Here is a 21,912-nt window from a genome sequence, read left to right on the forward strand (position 1 = left end):
CCTACTTTGCATACTTTTCCTCATTAATGCCACATGAAACACCTTTCTGGATGTAGTCCACACACATAGGCAAATACTATTAATTGCACAGAAATGTGCTACAAAGATAATGTGTGGTGTAAATTTACTAAGAAATTCAACATTATGGCAACTATTGTCACAAATACAGTCCAAATAATGTATAAATAAGTAACAAAACAAAATGCCAAGCAGTAATCTTCAGTCTTTGAATATAGTAAAAATGACTAGAATGATACTTGTTTAATTTTCCTTTGAATTTGCAGGAATACCCATTTTCTCATTTAATGTCTGTCAGTAGCTTACAGTTCCTCACTCTAACCCTAGCCAAACAATTATATTCTACACAGAACTCGTTTTGAGTATTGTATAGTAATTGCATAAATTATTGCTCATCTTAAAACAGTATTTAGAAGTAGACTCAAATAGCATTAAAAAAAGGCAAGGGCACTGTTAACTCAGAAAGAATTGTGAGGTCTTTGAAGATATCTATAATAGGCCTAGTGATATGTAAGATAGGCGATTATCTACTTCAAACATTATTACTACTGCTCGTTTATACAATGACAAACATGCAGTGATTGTAGGCTTGCTTCCTACTGATAGAGCCTTTCAGAGAGACAACCTTATTCTAACAAGGCTCAATTATAAATTGCAAAGTGGAGAAAGAGAACTGGATGCAATTGAAGTACCTCTTACCTAACATGAAAAAATCCAGTAATGTCATATAATGTTTACATCTAGAGTATATATTTAGCAAACACATACTGACATTCGTAAGTAGTTAGAATGACCGCAGTAAAAACGCATCAACATTGTAATCATACTAAAGTTTCGCTAATTTATTCTCCACGACTCGCAAAGCTAGTACAATCTATTCGCATTAAATTAATTAGTACGGATCGGATTAGATCAAATGTACTAATTGCTTGTTACCTGCAAAAACAGTATACAACTTCTCAATGAATACCATATGGTTTCAGTTACGGGTTCATGCAATTTTGCTTTCATTCTGAAGTGCAGCTCCTATTCATCAACAGTCGTTAAATGTACGCGCAAAAGTATGACTGTTCGGGTAATTTCTGCACCTTCTTTCCATTTCCTTTTATCGCCTAAATAAGTTTTGTCCTTTTTTTCTAACACAAGCTTCTTTCGTCAAGGAACTGTGAAATACTAGTCCGAAGTCGTTTGTAAATACCGCTAGTGACTCGACGCGTCAGTACACTCAACTGTCAATGTATCCGTAGTATGGCTGCCGATAGTCTTATTAGCAAAACATTTATTAACCTAGAACTATTTCTACACAAGGTAAATCATTATCACTAAAAACTTAATTAAATGTAATATTTTAATTATATGATTACCACGGCAACATTATGTGCCTTTTCAGGTTGCACAGCTTGGTGTATTTGAAGCACTCATTTTTAATTACAAACTGAAAGTCGGCGTTTTGGAACCTGCTAGTAATCTTTTTAAGCCTATTGTCAACGAGCTTATAAACGAATTGCAGGTGAGAAAGGTTCATCACACGAGAAAGCACACGATTATTTCTGTATCTGAGTGCTAATTTGTATTTGCAGTTGGTGATTCAGGAGCAGGCCCTTGTTGGAACATACAGTCAACCTGCAGTAACATCGCCTCAACATTTAAATGGTGTTAGGATTGAAACGTGCAGCAGCAATGAAGAAGGGAAGACTGATACCACTAGAACCAACGAGTCTGTCGTCTTATCATTTTGTGAAATTGATTACTCAACAAAAGACATTCAGAACCTAACATCTCTTCATAATGTGAACGAAGCAGAGTCAACAAATCATGAAACACCCTCTAACTTTCAGGACGGGGATGGGAATGGGAATGAGGGTGTAGTGACAGAGAATATCGACAGTCCAAAAGAGAATGTCAAAGCCTGTAAAACATTACGCCGAAAGCAAAAAGATGAGCGCTGCTGCAAAACAGAAAATGACGTTATAGGGAAAAGCTCTCATATGCAAGATACCGGCAACAATGATTCTAGAAGCAGATTTTTCATGTGTCCAGTATGCAACAGGTATAGTAGCCCGAACCCGAACCTTCATATAAAAATTGAAGATGCAAACGTCCCCTTAGAAAAATATATTTGAACAAATACCATGCCCATTGCTGAAATAAGAGGAAATATATTTTTGAAGACGGTTTCAAAGTTTATGTTTGTAACGATTCGCTATAAGCAATGTATGTCTGTGGGAAAATAATCAGCTAACACAGCTTATTTGAATAATTTATGCTTCTGGTACTGGTTTGCCCACATAATGAATTTCATCCTACAATTTTGCTTGTGTCATATCCTCTTTAGTGTTGTGACCATTTATTCAGTGTTTATTTTCAAATGATATCTTAGTTAGCTAGTTATGGTAGTTAGTTCTTTATTCATCTATAAATAATTTTACAATTATAGTATACTTATTAATTGCAAATTGTGTGTGATCAAGAAAACACGCACATTATGGACCAACCAGCAAGCAGCCTGTGTAATTGTTAAAAATATTGACTTCATGCTCTGGAGGATCGAGTCTGCTCCATCTGAACATCCTAAATTTGGTATTTCTATATCATTTCAGGCAAATGCCAGGATGGTTCCTTTGACAAATTCACAGCTGACTGCCTATCCTATCCTCTTTGTGTGTATATTTTGGAGCTATTTATTTTCATTGCATTTCGACACAAATCCTGTGTCATTGTAAAATAATTCCAGGATGAACTAATAGATAAAAGACAACAATAAAATATAATTAAATGTTAAAAAACATGCAGGCATGATGTTAGTTACAGATCTAACAGATTTCAAAACTAATGGTACTTTTTTTAATCTCGTAAGTCATGCACACATTACACTCATTGGAAACTTATAGGCCTACATATTAAGCGTGCAAACAAAGTTGACACTCGGTGCGCTGGCTGATGGGAGCGGTTGTAAATGGGAAATGCCTTTGCAGTCGCTCCAGTCAGCCTCCGTGCCGCGTATCAACTTTGTTTGCACATACAATACGTCCATTTGGCTGAAAGGCTGATGAGTATACACCAGCCTCTCCCTGACATTCTCATTTCATTCCTATTTATCTGTGTGAAAAATTGAGTAAGCATCTGTTTAATGACAGCAGTGTTGAGCTCCGAAAGACAAGGGGCAGTTACCATTTTTCATCACAGATCTTTGTTTACAATTTTCCAGTAATATGCATTACATTCTGAAAGTATATTATAGAATAACCGACATATTTTCATTTTATCAACCCCTGTTACTTTTGAATAATATTTTATAGTTTATATTATTTTCGAGATAAAACATGTTAGTGCTAGTTACCCCTTTCACTGTTGTGGGTAATTTGTTGTAGGGTGGTGGGTTTGCAGTTTGATGTGCTGGTAGTCTATATAGTTTTAAGTTTTTTGTGAAATTTTCCTCAATATGTGTTAGTTAAAATCAGGTTCTTTTTTGATGATCCTGAATAGTGCTGATAGTGTAATACTAACATACATATTTTTTTCCTTTATATGTGTAATGGATTGGCAGATGTACTCAGACAAGGCAGTTAAAATCCCAGCTCTTTAAACAGAGCTTTACAGTAAGCCCAGTTATTGTTTTCTGTCATTCTTATTGCCGGCTTGTATAGGTAGAATATTGCCGTTGTATTTTGTGCATGTTATTCCCAAAAAAGAAGCCATAGCTAAAGGATGAGCCTGGGCATCTTCTATTAGCCACTGATGACAAAGCTCTAAAGGCATAACATGCTCATGACAGTCTTTTGTTAGTATCTTTGTGTGCTCAATCCAATTCAACTGACAGTGAATGGTCATGGCTAAAATTGTTGTGTTTGTTACAGTCAATGGAATTAACATCTACACGTGGCATTATTAATTCCCCATCTTCAAACTGGAATTCGTGCACTTTGTTTTATTTATGTTCAACATTAGTTAATGGCTGACTAGAAGTAAACATCCCTCAAAGTGTCTACATCTACATGACTACACAGTAATTCTTACTTAAGTGCCGAGTAGAGGGTTTATTGAATCACCTTCAGACTAGTTCTCTGCTCCACTCTTGAAGAGCATGGGAAAAATGAACACTTAAATCTTTATGTGCCAGCTTCGATTTCTCTCACTTTTATTGCGATGATCATTTCTCCCTATGTAGGTGGCCACCAGTAAAATATTTTCACATTCAGAAGACGAAGATGGTGATTGAAATTTCATGAAAAGATCTTGCTGCAGTAAAAAATGCTTTTCTTTCTAATGATTATAATATATAAAAGGTGGGGTCAGGAGAAATGCCAGATTCCACCCATCTGCGTGACCCATGACATAAGTTTGTTGTGTTGTATGACGTTATTGTGGTGCAGTGTTTTGAGTCAGGTCATGTTTGTAGATGACTTGTAATTGTTGGTGCACTCTTGTGGTGGATGTTCATATGTGAAGTTTTTGTGTTACATGTGGTATGTGATCATTTGACTTTGTGTAATCACTCTGTGAAGTTGTTGTTGGAAGAATGTGTTTGTTTCTGGCATTTATGCGTTCTTGTTTGTCTTCGTTATAATTGTCATGTTTTTACTGAAATGCAATACAATTTTTCTTGTTTTTGCTAGCTATGGATATAATTGAAAAATTTATTAGTTATTCGCTCCGGCTTGCTCTGGGTGATGATATGACAACGACTATAAGGTTTTTTCAGGAGTTTTACGTGATTGCTGACTGCGTAAAAAGTTGTGTGTTATGAGGAAGTTTACTAGAGTCCCAACTTCTCAAACCAGGGTTGTGTATGTGTGGCGGTGTCACCATGACAATATTTGCAAAACTATTTGATGAGGACATGGTTTGAGCGATTTTCTCTTACATATTATTTTTGTTATTGTTCATTTTTACATTTTTGTGCCAATAAGGCAGGAGTGAATGCACAAAGTGTGTTGGATTGATTTTATTTTTTGTAGGGAAGTGTATAATGAGTATGTGAAGTATAAGGGGAATGTGGGATGGTAGTGGAGATTGAAGAGTCTTGTGTGTGTGTGTTTGTGTTGGGGGCGGGGGGGGGGGGGAGGGGGAGATAGCTAACTTGCTTGTAATTTTTTCGTTTTATTTGGTTTTTAAAGTGTTGTTTATGACTTGTTTGTTTTGGTGTATAGTTTTTTTTTGCTTGTATTTTAGTTGGGCAGAGGAATTTAGGGATTTTGGATTTTCAAATTGTGTATGAGGAGGAGGGGTGTGATATCATTGGCTTCATTTGAGCAATGTACGTTGTGTGAAATTTACAATACCAGGACTTTCAACTTCTGTTTGGGATCTAGGTATTGATGGCTTCGTTTGAGCTTTATAGGTGAAGAGAAATTTGCGATACTGTGTTTTGGATTTGCCTATGTTGGTTTTTTTATATCAAGAGCTTTGTTTGAGCTATATAGGTTAAGGGAAATGTACAAGTCCTGTGGTTTACATACTTTTAGCATTGTGCCATATGTTGAGAATTTTTTGTTTGAGTTTGTGGATAATATTTGTTTTCGGATGGTGATGTTTTCATATCATATATTTATTTGTCACTGCCCTAATACCCTGCTTCACTGTATGAACCCTTCTTTGAACTTTTTCAGTGTTCTCCAGCAGCCTTATCTGTTAAGGATCCCATACCGTGCAGTGTTATTGCTGAAGAGGAGGGACAAGCATAGTGTAGGCAGTCTCTTTAGTAGACCTGTTGCATCATCTAAGTGTTCTGCCAACAAAACAATCTTTGGCTCACCTTCCCTACAACATTACCTTTGTGAACGTTCCAGTTTAAGTTGTTCATAGTTGCAATCCCTGGGTATTTAGATGAACTTTCAGCCTTTAAATTTGTGTGATTTATCGTATTAGTCAAATATAATTAAATTCTTTTTGTACTCATCTGTATGATCTTAAACTTTTCACTATTTGGAGCCAACTGCCACTTTTTGCACCGTACAAATATCTTGTCTAAATCATATTGCAAATGCTTCACAAGTGTACTGCTGGTCCATAGTGTCCAGCAGGCACAATATTTCAGCAGGCAGCCATGTCACCGTTGCCAGGTTTGTTGAGGAACTGAACTCCTGATGGTAGGCAGCTGACTTATATCCCCTCCTACGGCAATCCATTGCCTCAGTGGTTCACATCTGAGGGCGCACATTGGCAGTTGCAGCATAGACATGTGTATAAGCCTCTCTGGTAGTGAACCATATCGTGTTTGCTGAGTGTCTTTTTCATTAGAATCAGTACTGGTTTCCAAGCCTTGCTGAGATTATAGGCACAGTCCCAATTGATAAGATTATCTCCAGTACTAATTTTGATGGCTTCTGTCATGACAGTGTACCAGTATTTGTATGTCTGCTTTAAAATCCTGATACGTACGTGTTCCATCGCATGATTCTCTGGCAAACAGTGCTCAGTGACCGCTGATTTGAGGGGGGTAAATTAGTAGTGTGCTGCTGCTGTTCTTGGTATTGATCATCAATGGTGTGCACTGCTTGTCCAGTATATGTCTTGCAACATTGGCATGGAATCTGATACAGCCTGGCCTTCCGTAAACCAAGGTCATATTTTACACTCCCCAGTAATGATTTTTTTTTTTTATTGGACTGGCAGGAGACAGTTTTTACATGGAGCTTATTCAGTATGCACTCATCTGTGATTTCATCCGTCCCCACAGGTTGTCCTGTAGTGCTGGGGCAAAGAACGCTCTTAATGTGCCTCCTTTTTATTGGAACACAGTTCTGAGACGTTCCATTAACTGTGGCAGACACTTTGCATCTGGGATGATGTGGCGCCTTGTGTACTAATGTTTTTAGTACTCAGCTTAGTGTGCATTTTCTTGTAATAGACACTATGGCCCAGGGTGCAATCAGCTGTTCTCTTGACCACCATATGTCCAGGATTGGTGGTCTCCCTCTACTTTGATCTCCATAGTGAATTTGATGTTGGGATGTATGGAGTTCATATATACCAAGAAATCAAGAAGTTTGTCCCTTCCGTGAGGCCAGATGATGAACATGTCACCCACATAATGGAAAAGGCAGATCAGTTTCCATTTGGATGCCATCAGAGCCTCTTCCTCAAAGTCATCCATATGCAAATTCGCAACCACTGCTGAGAGTGGGTTGCCCATTGTGGCTCCTACCCTTTGCTCTTAGTATCTCCATTAAATAGAAAATATGCGGAGGTGAGGACATGCATGAAAAGGCTGGTGGTCGTATCTCAAATTTCATACCAGTGAGTTCTAGTGACTCACGTAGAGACACACTAGTGAAACAACATCAAAATTCACCATGATATCTGAGTTCTTCGACCTGAAATTGTTGAGATGTTTCACAAAATCCATATAATTTTGGGTTTGATGTGGGCATTCACCCACTTAGTATGTCTATCAGGTATTTTGTCAACAATGGAACATAACTACATACCATCTTTGAGGACTTTGGGAGGCCACAAAATCTTGGTGGTACTGGTCTTTGTGGTGCCAATTTCCTGAGGACCCCTCTGGTAACTCAGATTCCTTCAGAAGTGCCTTGATCTTGTTCTCTACTTTCTTGGTGGAGTCAGCGTTGATCTTGTGGGAGAGAACAACAGTAGCATTAACTTTGTCAGCAGGTAAGATAGCAGTCTCAGAGCACCTGACATGGCGACAGGTCTGATCACCGAAATATTGTGCTTGTTGGACCCCATGGTCTGACAGTACACTCATAGACTGTTCGAGTAACAAATATGCTGGGAGAAACTGAAGAATCACATTCCGCAGTTGGTTTTGATCTCCTGATGCCTTGGTGTTAAATGACATCTGGGCTGCTCATATTGTCTCCTAAATCATATGGATTTCTTAGAAACAACAGGGGCCTATAACACTTCCTTTGGAAATGACAGATACAACTTCTGTCATACTCAATGACTTTCCATCAGTTACTAAGTACTGTGACCTTTCTGACAAGAAATCACAATTCCAGTTGCACAGTTGAAATGATACTCCATAGGCAGGTAATTATTTGATTAGAAGTTGCTTGTGAGGAGCAGCATCAATACCCTTCTGGAAATCTAGAAATATGGAATCAGTTTAAGATCGCCTGTCAACAGGATTCATTACTTTGTGTCTGTTTTACAAGAATGATATTTCCTGAATCATTTCTTGCTACGTGCCAATAGATCATTTTCTTCTAGATAATACATAATTTTCAGAGTATATGTTCCAAGTCCTAGAGCAAATTGATGTCAGTGATATGGATCTGTAATTCAGCAGGTTACTCCTACTTCCTTTCTTGAGTGTTTGCGTGACCTGTGCAACCTTCCAGGTGAAGAGCTTTCATCGAATGAGCAGCTTTTTATGATTGCTTCGTGTGGAACTCCTATATCGGCATTCTCTGAAAGGAACCTAATTGGTAAACAATCTGGCCCAGAAGACTTGCCTTTGTTAGGTGATTTAAGTTACTTCACTACGGCAAGGACATCTACTTATAATGGAAACACCTGGTTGGAGTGTAAAAATATTATAAAAAGGAAAGTTGCTACTCACCATGAAGTGGAGATGCAATGTCACAGATAGGCACAACAAAAAGACTGTCACAAATAAAGCTTTCTGCCAGTAAGGCCTTTGTCAAAAATAGACTCACACACACACACACACACACACACACACACACACACACACACGTCTGCAGTCTCAGGCAACTGTACCCACACTATAAGCAGCAAGTGTGGCTAAGATACAAGTGGACCACCCTGTTGCTGAGCACACTGCCAAACATGACATCATGACATCTTTCATTTCAGTGACTGCTTCACAGCCTGAGCCATATGGATCCTTCCCACCAACATCAGCTTTTCTGAATTGCATAGGTGGGAACTTTCCCTGCAATACGTCCTACATTCCCATAACCCTCCTGGCCCCAGCCTTCATTAATCATTGTCCTCACCCATACAGCCCCTTTCCTGTTCCCATTCCAGCACTACACAGCCCTCTATCCACCATTGCACCCAGTCTTTTTACTTCTCTCCTTTTCCGCTACCCCCCCCCCCTCCCACCTCTCCCTTGCTCTCTGTTTATCCTGCAGCACTTCACTCTCCGCCACCCCTACCCTATTATCCCTCCCTGCCCCAGCCTCCTCCTTACCCCACCCAGCCGCCACTCCCATCATGCACTGGTGCTGCTGCTGACAGTGTGGCTACAGTTGCCTGAGACTGCAGTCTTGTGTGTGAGTTGCGTGCGTGCATGGATGTGTGCGTGTGTGTGTGTGTGTGTGTGTGTGTGTGTGTGTGTGTGTGTGTGTCTGCCGTCTATTTTCGACGATGGCCTTACTGGCCAAAAGCATTATTTGTGACAGTCTTTTTGTTGTGCCTATCTGCGACTCAGCATCTCCGCTATATGGTGAGTAGCAACTTTCTTTTTCATAATATCTACTTATAAGTTAATCATTCAACTCACATTGCAGTTGTTCTTGATTTGAATTCTGGAATATTTACTTCCCCTTCATTGGTGAAAGTAAACTCTGCTTTAGTGGCACTGTCACTGGTAACATTACCAATGCTATCAAGCGCAAAGGTATTGATCGTGTCTTGCCACCTGTGTACTTTACATATGACCAGAATCTTTTTGTATTTTCTGCCAGTTTTTAAGGCAGAGTTTCATTGTGGATACTATTAAAAGCATCTTGAATTGAAGTCCACACTAAATTTCGAACTTCTTTAAAGCATCACAAGTTTTAGATATTATGCTTCTTAATTTTGGTATACTTTTTCCATTGATTGTGCAGTAGTGTTCTGACCTGTTTTGTGTACCGTTATCAGTTCCATCTCTTGTTAATTTATTTGGTAAAAATCTCTCAGTTGGTATCAATACAATTTCTTTGAATTTAAGCCACATCTGGTCCACACTTACATAGTTAGTTTGTAAGGAGTAGAGACACTCTTTGTAGTTAGTTTGGGAGGAGTGGAGACTCTCTCTTAGAAAGATAACCAATTTTTTAATTGCTTTTTGAAATAGGTATGTTTTATGTTTGTTTTTGGTGAATTTTGATGTTGTAGTATTCAATCTGACTACAACCACCTTGTGGTCAGTAAGCCTTGTGTTCATCAAGATGCGACCTGCTTGCAAAGGATTATTTGTTGCTAAGATGCCACATATACTTTTGCAGCCACTTACACTTTAAGTGGACTCCTGAACAAATTGCTCAAAAATATTTTCACAGGAAACATTTAGTATAATTTCTGACAATGTTTTTTGCTTACCACCGACCTCAAACATGTATTTTTGCCAATATATCAAAGATAGGTTGACGTCACTACCAACTAAAGTTGTATGAGTGGGATACCTATTTGAAATGAGACTCAAGCTTTCTTTGAACCTTTCAGCAACTCTATCATCTGGGTGTTAGGGCTCTGTAAAAGGGACTATTTATTAATTTATTCCAGATGTCAAGTTTAACCTCTACCAACACTAACACACAGGAACTGTCAATTACACTACAAGGTAAACTACATCTAACAGCAACAAACACACAACCAACAACTGTATTTAATTGACTGAACTTAAACTTCGCTTTAGCCAGCTTTCGGAACCTGTAACTATTTGGGCTTCAGTGCTTTTTATTAGTACTTGAAGCTCTGGTTCTTTCCCAACACAGCTATGGAACACAGCTATGGCAGTTTACAGCTATAATACTGATTGTTCCTAGGTCTGTCCTCAACCTGTGATTACCATGCATCCTTTGAGACCGAATTGCTGTTGTACTTTTTCAAGGCACTCTAACCTAAAAAAACAACTCTGTCCACAATACCCAGTGCCCACTCCATGTGTAGTCAACTCCTGTGTTTAATGGAAGCCTGATGCATTAAATGTAACCCAAAACCCCACCACCTGATGGTCCAAATGAAGGAATCTGCAGCCAACACATTTGCAGAACTGCTTGAGCCTCTGATGCAGACCCTCCACTTGGCTCTGTACCAAAGGTCCGCAGTTGGTCCTGTCCATGATACTACAGGTGGAAAGCTCTACCTTCATCTGTAAAGCAAGAGTGGCAGTCTTTACCACTTCATATAGCTGCCAGAAACCAGAGAGAATCTCTTCAGATTCAAAGTGATGCACATCATCAGTGCCAGCATGAGCCACCACTTGCAGTTGGCTGCCCCCTGTTCCACGTCTGGGATGTCTCCAGTATGTATACAGAGTGTACACTTTTTCTTCCCCTCCTTGGCAGCCATATCCACTGGAGATCACAACTAGCAGTAACACCACCTCTGTGATTGTCCAAATCTGTCAGGCCAAGAGGCTTTCTCTGTCAGGAGTTCTGTAGTTTTATATGTAATAACAATGTTGCTGTCATTGTCAAAGAGATTTTTTTTCCCATGAGCCCATCTTTATCTGGAAGTGACTGATTTATATCAATAACAGTAATGATCCTAAGTTGCTACCTTGAGAAACTTTTAGTAAAGTGTTTTGGTTCTGATCGAAGTGTTATTAAAATTTTCACTTTATTTGAGACCTATGCCAACTCTACTGTTTGTACCGTGTTTTGTGGTTGGAACCATTCATTTGCTGCTACTCTTATTCCTAATGATTCTGAATTATTTGTAAAATTTTATGTTTAATATTATCAAATCCTTGTATAGCTCTAGATATAGCAGTACACAATCTTTATTTAGTGCACAATGTAAGCGTTTTTGTTAGCTCCATCATGGCTGACTCAGTACTACATCCACATCCAGGTTCTGCAAACCACTGTGAATTGCATGGGAGAAGGTACTTCCCATTTGACCACATATTAGGGTTTCTTCCCATTGTATTCACATATGGAGCACAAGAAGAATGACTGCTTAAGTGACTATTTTTGTTGCAGTTTGTTTACTCTTTTCTTCACTGTTCCTAAGGAAATGATTTGTGAGAGGCTGGAATGTATTCCTAGATTAACCACTTAATACTGGTCCTTGAAACTTCGTAAGTAGATTTTCATGGGGTAGTTGGCATCTATCTTCAAGAATCTACCAGTTCTGGTTTATTAGCATTTCCATGACTCTATCCTGTGGGGTACACAAACTTTTACTCATTTGTGTTGCCCTTCTTTGTATACGTCCAGGGGAAAATACCATAAATATAAATATAATTCCGTGGTCCATGGTATAGAAACAGAGTAAGCTGTGATGCACATTGATTGCCTCTGAAGTATTATTTATTTGATTCTTTCTTTAATTTTACCTCCCAATGTGCACAATGAGATGGAAATACGTCTGTTGGATACACATTTATTTGCTTTGCTTTGAGATCAGAGTCAAGTACCCTCAGCAGGAAGCTAAGACCTTCAGAGTGAAGTTACAGTTTTGTAAGTGGTGAATGTCACAAGACATCTTCCAGAAAAATACTAAATACCTTCTCTGAAAAGTACTTAGAACAGATAATTCGGAAGCCCCCTCATGAGAGAACATATTGGCTCTAATGGCAACAAATAGATCCAATCCTCATTGAGGATGTCCATATTGAAACAGGTACCATTCATCTTGCAGTTGTTTCAGCAGTGATTACCAAATTACAAAGGGCAACAAAAACAAGTAGAGAAATTTACAAATTCAGCAAACAAAATATAGGTAGTAGTATCGTATCCCAATGTGGAACTTGAAACATCTGGCTCTGGGTTGAAGCATGTAGAGGAACTGTGGCTGAACTTCAGATGCTTGACCAAACACTGGATAGATATATCATCTAGTCAAACAGTTCAAGATGTAAGATGCATTATGTGGTGTACAGGAATAGAAGCAGCAGCTACTGCACAATAAAACATAGTGCTGTATATGGAGAAAAGCTAAATGAAATCACTGGTGATGAAGAAGGAAATCAGACATAAATACTTATAGGAAGGTTTATTTTAACACTATAACCAGTTTCACACTGACATTCTCATCTTCAAATGGCTAATGTTACCAAATATATTAATTTGGCACAGTGATTTTTGTAGAATATGTGTGCTGTTTGCACTGCAACAGTTGGAACATTGTACAAGAAAGTATAAGGGCCAAAGCAAGACAGAGTGTCACTCATAGAAACATATGTAAGTGAATACAACTGTTTCATCTTATCAGATGCTGGCACATTAGTATGGTTTTGCTATCCAAACAACATGTAAAGTGGCACTAAACACTAAAATAGTCTTGTGTTGTGCAGGAGTGAATGACATGCTGCTGATGAAAACATTAATGTAATTGGAAATATTAGCCATCTGAGGATGGGAAGGGTAGCCCAAAAGAGGTTACGGAGTTAAATTAAAGCATTCTATAAGTATTTACAGCTGGTTACATTCTTCATCACAATCCTTAACAGCCGTTCAGTTCAACGATCCAGCATGGATACAATAACATGTAAATGAAATTTGTTTGGGTTTCAAAAGGGCAGTGTGTGAAGCCTTTGATAACCATTGTAGCAACATTTTATTGAAAGATCTCTCATAAAACCTCCCAAAAGCTGTCAGTGATTCTAAAGTTTTATCCTAACACTTATAGATGACACTGAAAGTTAAAAGCAAAGAAAATACAGAAATGTTGAAAATCTGAAAAATGACCCATAGATCTCTCAAACAAAAAGAAAATCCCTAGCCCATCAGTTGGAAGAAAACACAGGTCACACCATTCTACAAGAATGGCAGCAAAAATAATCCACAAAATTACCGTCCCGCGTGTTTGATATCCATCTGTTGTGGGACCTTAGAACATATCCCAAGCTCAGATATTATTAGCTATCAAATAAAATGACCTTCTGCATTCCAACTATCACTGATCCTGAAAACACTGGTCAGGTGAACCTCAATTTGCACCTTTATCACATGACATCCCAAAAGCCATGTATCAAAGCAAACAAGTAAATGCAGTACAGTATTTCTTGGTTTCTGAAAAGAATTTGATGCAGTGCCACCCCAACACATGAATGATAATATGATTATTTGGAGTAGAGATATTTGTGACTGGATTGAGGATTTCTTGGTAGAAAAGAGACAGTACGTTATCTTTGGTGGGGACTCATCGACAGATGTAGTATTAAATTCAGATACTTCCCAGGGTTGTGTGTTGGGACCCTGGCTGTTTATGTAATCTCAGACGTTTTGCAGATGATGCAATTATGTACAATGATGTACTGTCTGACAAAAGCTGCACAAATATTCATTTAGATTTTATGAAATTTCAGGTGGTGCACAGATTGGCAGCTTGCTTTAGATGTTCAGAAATGTAAATTGTGCATTTCACAAGGCACTAAAATGTAGTATATTGTGATTGCGATATCAGTGAGTCACAATTGAAAACTGTCAACTCATACAAATAGTGGTGTAACAGTTTGGTGTGGATGTGGACTGAAAAGATCATAGGCTCACTCATAGATAAAGCAGGTGACAGACATCAGTTAATTGGTAGGATACTGAAGAAAATGCAATCACTTGACAAAAGGAGGTTGCTTTCAAAAGACTTGTGTGACCCACCCTAGAATATTACTCAAATATAGCAGAGAGGACTGTCATGGGATGTTGACCAAATATAAAGAATGGCGGCACACACTCACAAGTTTTATTATTAACCCATTAAAGAGCAGCATAGAGGTTTTGAAATATCTGAACTGCAGAAATCAAACAGTGGAAAATCCACGATGTAGTGTAACAATATTATGAAAAGGGAAGTTGCTACTCACCATATAGCGGAAATTCTGAGTCACAGATAGGCACAACAAAAAGACTGTCACAAATAAAGCTTTCGGACAGGTAAGGCCTTCATCAAAAATAGATTCCCCTCCACACACACACACACACACACACACACACACACACACGACTGCAGTCTCGGGCAACTGAAGCAACATCTGCAGAAACTTAGACATCATAGTCATTTACTTGCTGGGGTATAAAAAAACCTTTCAGGATCAATATTAAGTGAGGAATCTAGGAATATACAATTCCCTTCCTATTTCTCTCATAGCGACTGCAAAGACTAGATTAGACTAATAACAGCACCCACAGTGGCTTTAAACAATCCTCCTCCTCTTCACACTCCATATGTGAGTGGAATGTGATGTTGCCGTACTAAATGGTACATGCTTTTCTCCGCACTTCAAACTACAACAAATTTAGACCTTGTCACCCCAGAAACCTCAAGCTTTCTACCCGTCAGAGTGGACTGGCATCAGATCATGTCAGGATTACCCAAACAGGACAGGCCACAAACAGAATGCAACCAGTCAGTTTGGACTGAAAACAAAACACTTGGGGACTTGAGAGTGAATCACAAATGAAGGAAGATGGAGGGTACAAATTGTGAACATGCGCATCCAGTCAGTAGTCTCAGGTAGCACTTGATGACAGTGACTAGTCACGTCACCAAAATATCATACAGGAAAGAAGACAATATTGGGCAGTACCGACAATTCAAGAATGTCAGCAAATTGCTGGGAAAGCCTGAGGAATTACCCCTCACAGTTATTTGCAGAGTATGGATGTAGATGTGGAAGTTATACTTCATACTCATAGTGGAGTTCAGTAAAAGTAAAACTAATTTTCATTAGATTTGATTAGACTTGTCATTTCACGTTACACATCCTCTTGGGTAAGCAAGAATAGCAGTTGTGACTACCATAAAATTTTATTTTGGATTTTGATAACTCATAACATTCATTCCCTTCACATTCAGTACTATATATAAATGCCTTCATATTGACACTATTGTGCCATTGTGTGAAGTTTTAAATTGAATAACTATGCCTTCTCATTTTGACTTATTTTGTCCACTATACATAAAGTCACTAAAGTATTCTGAATCCAGGAAATTTCTGAAGGAAAGTCGATTGGCAGCACATTTATCGAAGTGTGGCAAGGCAAAGGGCAAGGCAGAAACGAGGTTTTGTGAATATTGTGACATGGGATTTTCTTCACAACGTGTGTTAAATTTACATATTGAAAGGGTAAGTCATTAAGAATCTTACAGGCATTAGTAGTATAATAAATGTGTAATTTGTGTTTGAAAAGATTTATGAGTGTATACTGACAGCAGAGAAGAAGAAATTAACATATTTTGCATGAGGTTTTGTTACTTTATTGATACTTGTTTGAGTTCATAGTAAGTTATCCAAGTTTAATTTTAAATTGGCAAAATTCCTGATGGTCGTCTGATCAGAAGATATGAAGATTTATGGAATCTTAGTGTAGTATAATGTTCTAATAATGTTACTAAAATTAGTGGATTTAGGTGTACTTATTATAAGTAATCAAACAGTAAATAATGAAACTTAGTGGCAGATTAGAACTGTGTGCTGGACTGGGACTCTGACTCAGGACTTTTGCCTTTCATTGGCAAATGTCCTACCAAGCATGACTCACAACCCGGCTCACAGCTTTACTTCTGCCAGTACCTCATCTCCTGCCTTCACAGAAGTTCTCATGTGAAACTTGCAGGACTAACACTCATGGAAGAAAGGATATTGTGGAGACATGGCTTAGCCACAGCCTGGGGGGTGTTTCCAGAATGAGATAGTATTCATTATGAATAAGTAATGATTTTTTACTCTTGGTGGTGGAGTTTTTTTCAAATCTCTCAATTTATTTTCAGTGTGTTCCTTTCCTTGGCATTGGCAGCTCTGTGATAATCTTTTTACTCTGTTTGTTGATATGTGGTTGCCATGTTATTAGGTTTTATTTTGCTTATTCATTGCTAAATGTTAATTAAACCCGTAACATAATGATTTTTTTTTCAAATTAAATGCCAGAAAATAATAGTTTTTTACTAAAGAAAACATACTCTAATTAATGACATTATATATAGACAAATGAAGATACCTTTTAAAGTTAAAAATAAAGAGTTACAAAATTTTGACGATCACCAATAATAAAATCCCGAGTATGCTTGTGCACTGGACTTTGACTAAAATATCCTGAAACTTGAAGTCATTTTTTAATTTCTGTGTAGTTGCGAAGTCGAACCATGCATTTCACAGTGGTTTCCTATGAACATCAATCTTGGAGAAGCAAGCTGGAGCCCAATGGATGTGATGTATTTATCTCGTACCACTGACAGGCATTTGTCACTCAGTTGACAAACTGTCGTCACTTTGTCTCCAATGAAGTAACATCACATTGCTCTTCACTTTCTGAGTCACTAAATCCAGCGTCAAACTCTGGATCACTTTAGCCACCCTTTTTTTTCTACACTGCCTAAACAACAATACAGGAGAGAAGCTGAAAGTATTTGTTTTGTTGCAAAGTATCCAAAGCTACACTCAGTAAAGGTGAAGTCTAGTGGCAACCACCTCAAGCAGAACTTGAGAGCTGTGCTACGAATTGATGCTACCACTAGATGCTCTCTAGTGGTTGAACTCTTTATCAGTGCTTAAATGAATCTAAATGGTTTTTCTGCCTCCTCCCCCTAAAAAAAATATCTGTTCTTAAGTTGCTCGAGCGTACTCGGGATTTAAACTTTCTGTCAAAATAATTAAAATGAGACAACTCAGGATTTAATGTTAAGGGGTTAAATAACTGTTATTATTCCATGTGACTTACAATTTGAATGCCTGGAGAATGCCTGCAGCTCTCTAAATTTATCAGGCTTAATCTCAGTTTGGTACTCAATCACAAAGACCCAACTAAGAAAAGAACTCATAAGCTGCATAGTTTTGATCGTGTATCTGTAATACGTTGACTAAAGGAAAGCATTTAGTAGTGAAAACACAAGTCATGTGATTCATCAGATTCGCTAGCAGCACAAAACAAATAATTGCTAAATTTGTCTTAGTATTTGCCTACAAATAACAGAAGTGAAGTGTTCATGTATCAACTGTGGAAAGAGGAATCATGTTGTAGAATTAACTGACTTGCAAATGAAAGAAACATAGTTGCATTTATAGCTAAGCCTAGTTTACAAGGAGACATTACATTGCAAAACAATGTTTCAAAACTGTGCTGTTAGCAACTGCATATGCGTGTCTCACAGTGGTGAAAATCATTAAAACTATTCAGTTTTAAGTCGTTCCAACTTTCACAGCATGACTATCAGTTGTGTGTTTTATTTTATGTTTTTATTTACACATGAAGATCCGTAGGACCATATTGAGCAGCAAATCTCCAAGGTCATGGAACATGTCCATACATGAAATTACAACATAAAAGTAATAACAGATAAAAATAAAATATTGATGAACCCGAAAAAGTCAATCCATAAGTTCAAGTAAACACAGTCAACAATACAACAAGAATCAGCTTAATTTTTCAAGGAACTCCTTGACAGAATAAAAAGAGTGACCCACGAGGAAACTCTTCTGTTTCGATTTGAAAGTGCGTGGATTACTGCTAAGATTTTTGAATTTGGGTGGTAGCTTATTGAAAATGGATGCAGTAGTATACTGTACACCTTTCTGCACAAGAGTTAAGGAAGTCCGATCCAAATGCAGGTTTGATTTCTGCCTAGTATTAAATGAGTGAAAGTTGCTTATTCTTGGGAATAAGCTAATATTGTTAACAAGAAATGACAGTAAGGAATATATACATTGAGAGGCCAATGTCAAAATACCCAGGCTTGTGAACAGGGGTCGACATGAGGTGTGCGAACTTTACACCACTTATTGTCTGAAGCGCCCGTCTCTGAGGCAAAAATATCCTTTTGTAATGGGAAGAGTTACCCCAAAATATAATACCATACGACATAAGTGAATGAAAATAAGCAAAGTAGACTAATCTTCTTGTCGAATGATCACTCACTTCAGATGTTACTGAAACAGGATGACAGATTAAAGGCCGAAATACTAAATGTCATTTTCCAAAGCTGTTTCACAGAGGAAGACTGCACTGTAGTTCCTTCTCTAGATTGTCGCACAGATGACAAAATGGTAGATATCGAAATAGATGACAGAGTGATAGAAAAACAATTGAAATCGCTCAACAGAGGAAAGGCCGCTGGACCTGATGGGATACCAGTTCGATTTTACACAGAGTATGCGAAGGAATTTGTCCCCCTTCTTGCGGCGGTGTACCGTAAGGTCTCTAGAAGAGCGTAGCGTTCCAAAGGATTGGAAAAGGGCACAGGTGATCCCCGTTTTTAAGAAGGGACGTCGAACAGATGTGCAGAACTATAGACCTATATCTCTAACGTCGAACAGTTGTAGAATTTTGGAACACGTATTATGTTAGAGTGTAATGACTTTTCTGGAGACTAGAAATCTACTCTGTAGGAATCAGCATGGGTTTCCAAAAAGACGATCATGTGAAACCCAGCTCGCGCTATTCGCCCACGAGACTCAGAGGGCCATAGACACAGGTTTCCAGGTACATGCCGTGTTTCTTGGCTTCCGCAAGGCGTTCAATACAGTTCCCCACAGTCGTTTAATGAACAAAGTAAGAGCATATGGACTATCAGACCAATTGTGTGATTGGATTGAAGAGTTCCTAGATAACAGAACGCAGCATGTCATTCTCAATGGAGAGAAGTCTTCCGAAGTAACTGTGATTTCAGGTGTGCCGCAGGAGAGTGTCGTAGGACCGTTGCTATTCACAATATACATAAATGACCTTGTGGATAACATCGGAAGTTTACTGAGGCTTTTTGTGGATGATGCTGTGGTATATTGAGAGGTTGTAACAATGGGAAATTGAACTGAAATGCAGGAGGATCTGCAGCGAATTGACACATGGTGCAGGGAACGGCAGTTGAATCTCAATGTAGACAAGTGTAATGTGCTGCGAATACATAGAAAGAAAGATCCCTTATCATTTAGCTACAATATAGCAGGTCAGCAACTGGAAGCAGTTAATTCCATAAATTATCTTGGAGTAGGCATTAGGAGTGATTTAAAATGGAATGATCATATAAAGTTGATCGTCGGGAAAGCAGATGCCAGACTGAAATTCGTTGGAAGAATCCTAAGGAAATGCAATCCGAAAACAAAGGAAGTAGGTTACAGTACACTTGTTCACCCACTGCTTGAATATTGCTCACCAGTGTGGGATCCGTACCAGATAGGGTTGATAGAAGAGATAGAGAAGATCCAACAGAAAGCAGCGCGCTTCGTTACAGGATCATTTAGTAATCGCGAAAGTGTTACGGAGATGATAGATAAACTCCAGTGGAAGACTCTGCAGGAGAGGCGTTCAGTAGCTTGGTACAGGCTTTTGTTGAAGTTTCGAGAACATACCTTCACCGAGAAGTCAAGCAGTCTATTGCCCCCTCCTACGTATATCTCACGAAGAGACCATGAGGATAAAATCAGAGATATTAGAGCCCACACAGAGGCATACCGACAATCTTTCTTTTCATGAACAATACAAGACTGGAATAGAAAGGAGAACTGATAGAGGTACTCAAGGTATCCTCCGCCACACACCGTCAGGTGGCATACGGAGTATGAATGTAGATACCTTTCGAATAGTAAAAAGGCAGCATTAAGTCTTCGAACAAGATCCTGAACGTGAGCTTTCCATGACAGTTTACTATCTATCTGAACATCTAGAAATTTGAACTATTCAGTTTCACTAATCATATGCCCTCCTTCGAAATTAAAACATCAAGTTTTGTTGAATTGTGTGTTAGAAACTGTAAAAACCGAGTCTCGCTGTGATTTAGCCGTAGTTTATTTTCTACAAGCCCTGAACTTAGGTCGTGAACTGCACTATTTGAAACCGAGCCAATGTTGCACACAACATACTTTACTACCAAGTTAGCATCATCAGCAAACAGAAATATTGTAGAGTTACTCGTAATACTAGAGGACATATCATTTATATAAATAAGGAACAGGAGTGGCCCCAACACTGATCCCTGGGGCACCCCCACTTGGCTGTACCCCACTCAGACACCCACATCACAGGCATTCTCAGCATTGTGAATAATGACCTTTTGCTCTCTATTGCTAAAGTCATAGGGGAACCAATTATGAGCTACTCCCTGTATTCCGTAATGGTCCAACTTCCGGAGCAATATTTTGTGATCAACACAATCAAATGCCTTAGTTAAATCAAAAAATATGCATAGCGTTTGAAACCTTTTGTTTAATCCATCCAGTACCTCAGAGAGAAAAGAGAATATAGCATTTTCAGTTGTTAAACTACATCTAAAGCCGAACTGTACATTTGATAGTAAATCATGTGTTTTTGGGTTAGGTGGGATGGGGAACTGAGAAAATTGTTGATTCTTGGGGCGTTACACTATGCTTGTAGGGTATTAATGATACCATTACAAGAACAAAATGTGACACAGTACTGCACTCGAGTCAATTGTTCATGATGTGAACAGCCAGCGAATGACGATATCTGAGTTGCTGACCAAAATACCATACTTGTAAAAAATAATGATACACCTAAGATTAATGAATATCCCTTGCTGCGTTTGGAAACTTGTATAGATTTTTTTTATTTCAGTATGAAGCCATACTGAAGAGAATGACTTTACTAAAAATATAATTGCGCAAATGCGAAGTTAACCAAAGAATACAGTGTAGAGACAACATCAGAAATAGAAAATTTAATGTGTACAAAGCAAATGTAGGAGATAAGAAACTTCCCAGATAGGTGGAATCACAAATAAACTTGGCAGCTCTGGATTCTAGAATTTGACATCAGTACTATAGAGACAAGGAATGAAAATATCTACATGCCAAAAAATGCTACATGATCTCTAGTTTCAAATTTGATGATAATGCTTCACACAGTAACATATCTCTTTGCTTTATATTATAATAACACAGGGTTATTCTAAATGATGGACCCATTTTCAAAAATTCGTATGTATTCAAGTACAAATTCAAAATGAACAAGCTTTATACCAATGAAAAAAGAAAGTTTCAAAGCTTTTTCCCTTATGTTTGACATCAGTTTAACAAATTTAATAATTTGTAATAATTCATAATTAATTAGTTTTTAATAATTATTTAATAATTAG

The 21,912-nt window shown here is 38.2% G+C and overlaps 1 protein-coding gene across 2 annotated transcripts in view; it reads left to right on the forward strand.

Moving 5' to 3' along the window:
- Window positions 1-1,260: 1,260 nt before the first annotated feature.
- The window catches only part of LOC126251900 (oocyte zinc finger protein XlCOF6-like), a 122,210-nt gene continuing 101,558 nt past the window's right edge, over window positions 1,261-21,912 (forward strand). For both annotated transcript variants that reach the window (XM_049952623.1, XM_049952622.1), the window contains exons 1-4: window positions 1,261-1,326; window positions 1,409-1,528; window positions 1,599-2,068; window positions 15,817-15,955. In XM_049952623.1, coding sequence (XP_049808580.1) covers window positions 1,267-1,326; window positions 1,409-1,528; window positions 1,599-2,068; window positions 15,817-15,955 — 789 coding nt within the window. In that variant the 5' untranslated portion in view covers window positions 1,261-1,266. The remainder of the gene's footprint in view (window positions 1,327-1,408; window positions 1,529-1,598; window positions 2,069-15,816; window positions 15,956-21,912) is intronic.

Source organism: Schistocerca nitens, chromosome 4 (genome assembly GCF_023898315.1).
Source record: "Schistocerca nitens isolate TAMUIC-IGC-003100 chromosome 4, iqSchNite1.1, whole genome shotgun sequence".
Classification (NCBI taxonomy): Eukaryota; Metazoa; Arthropoda; class Insecta; order Orthoptera; family Acrididae; genus Schistocerca; species Schistocerca nitens.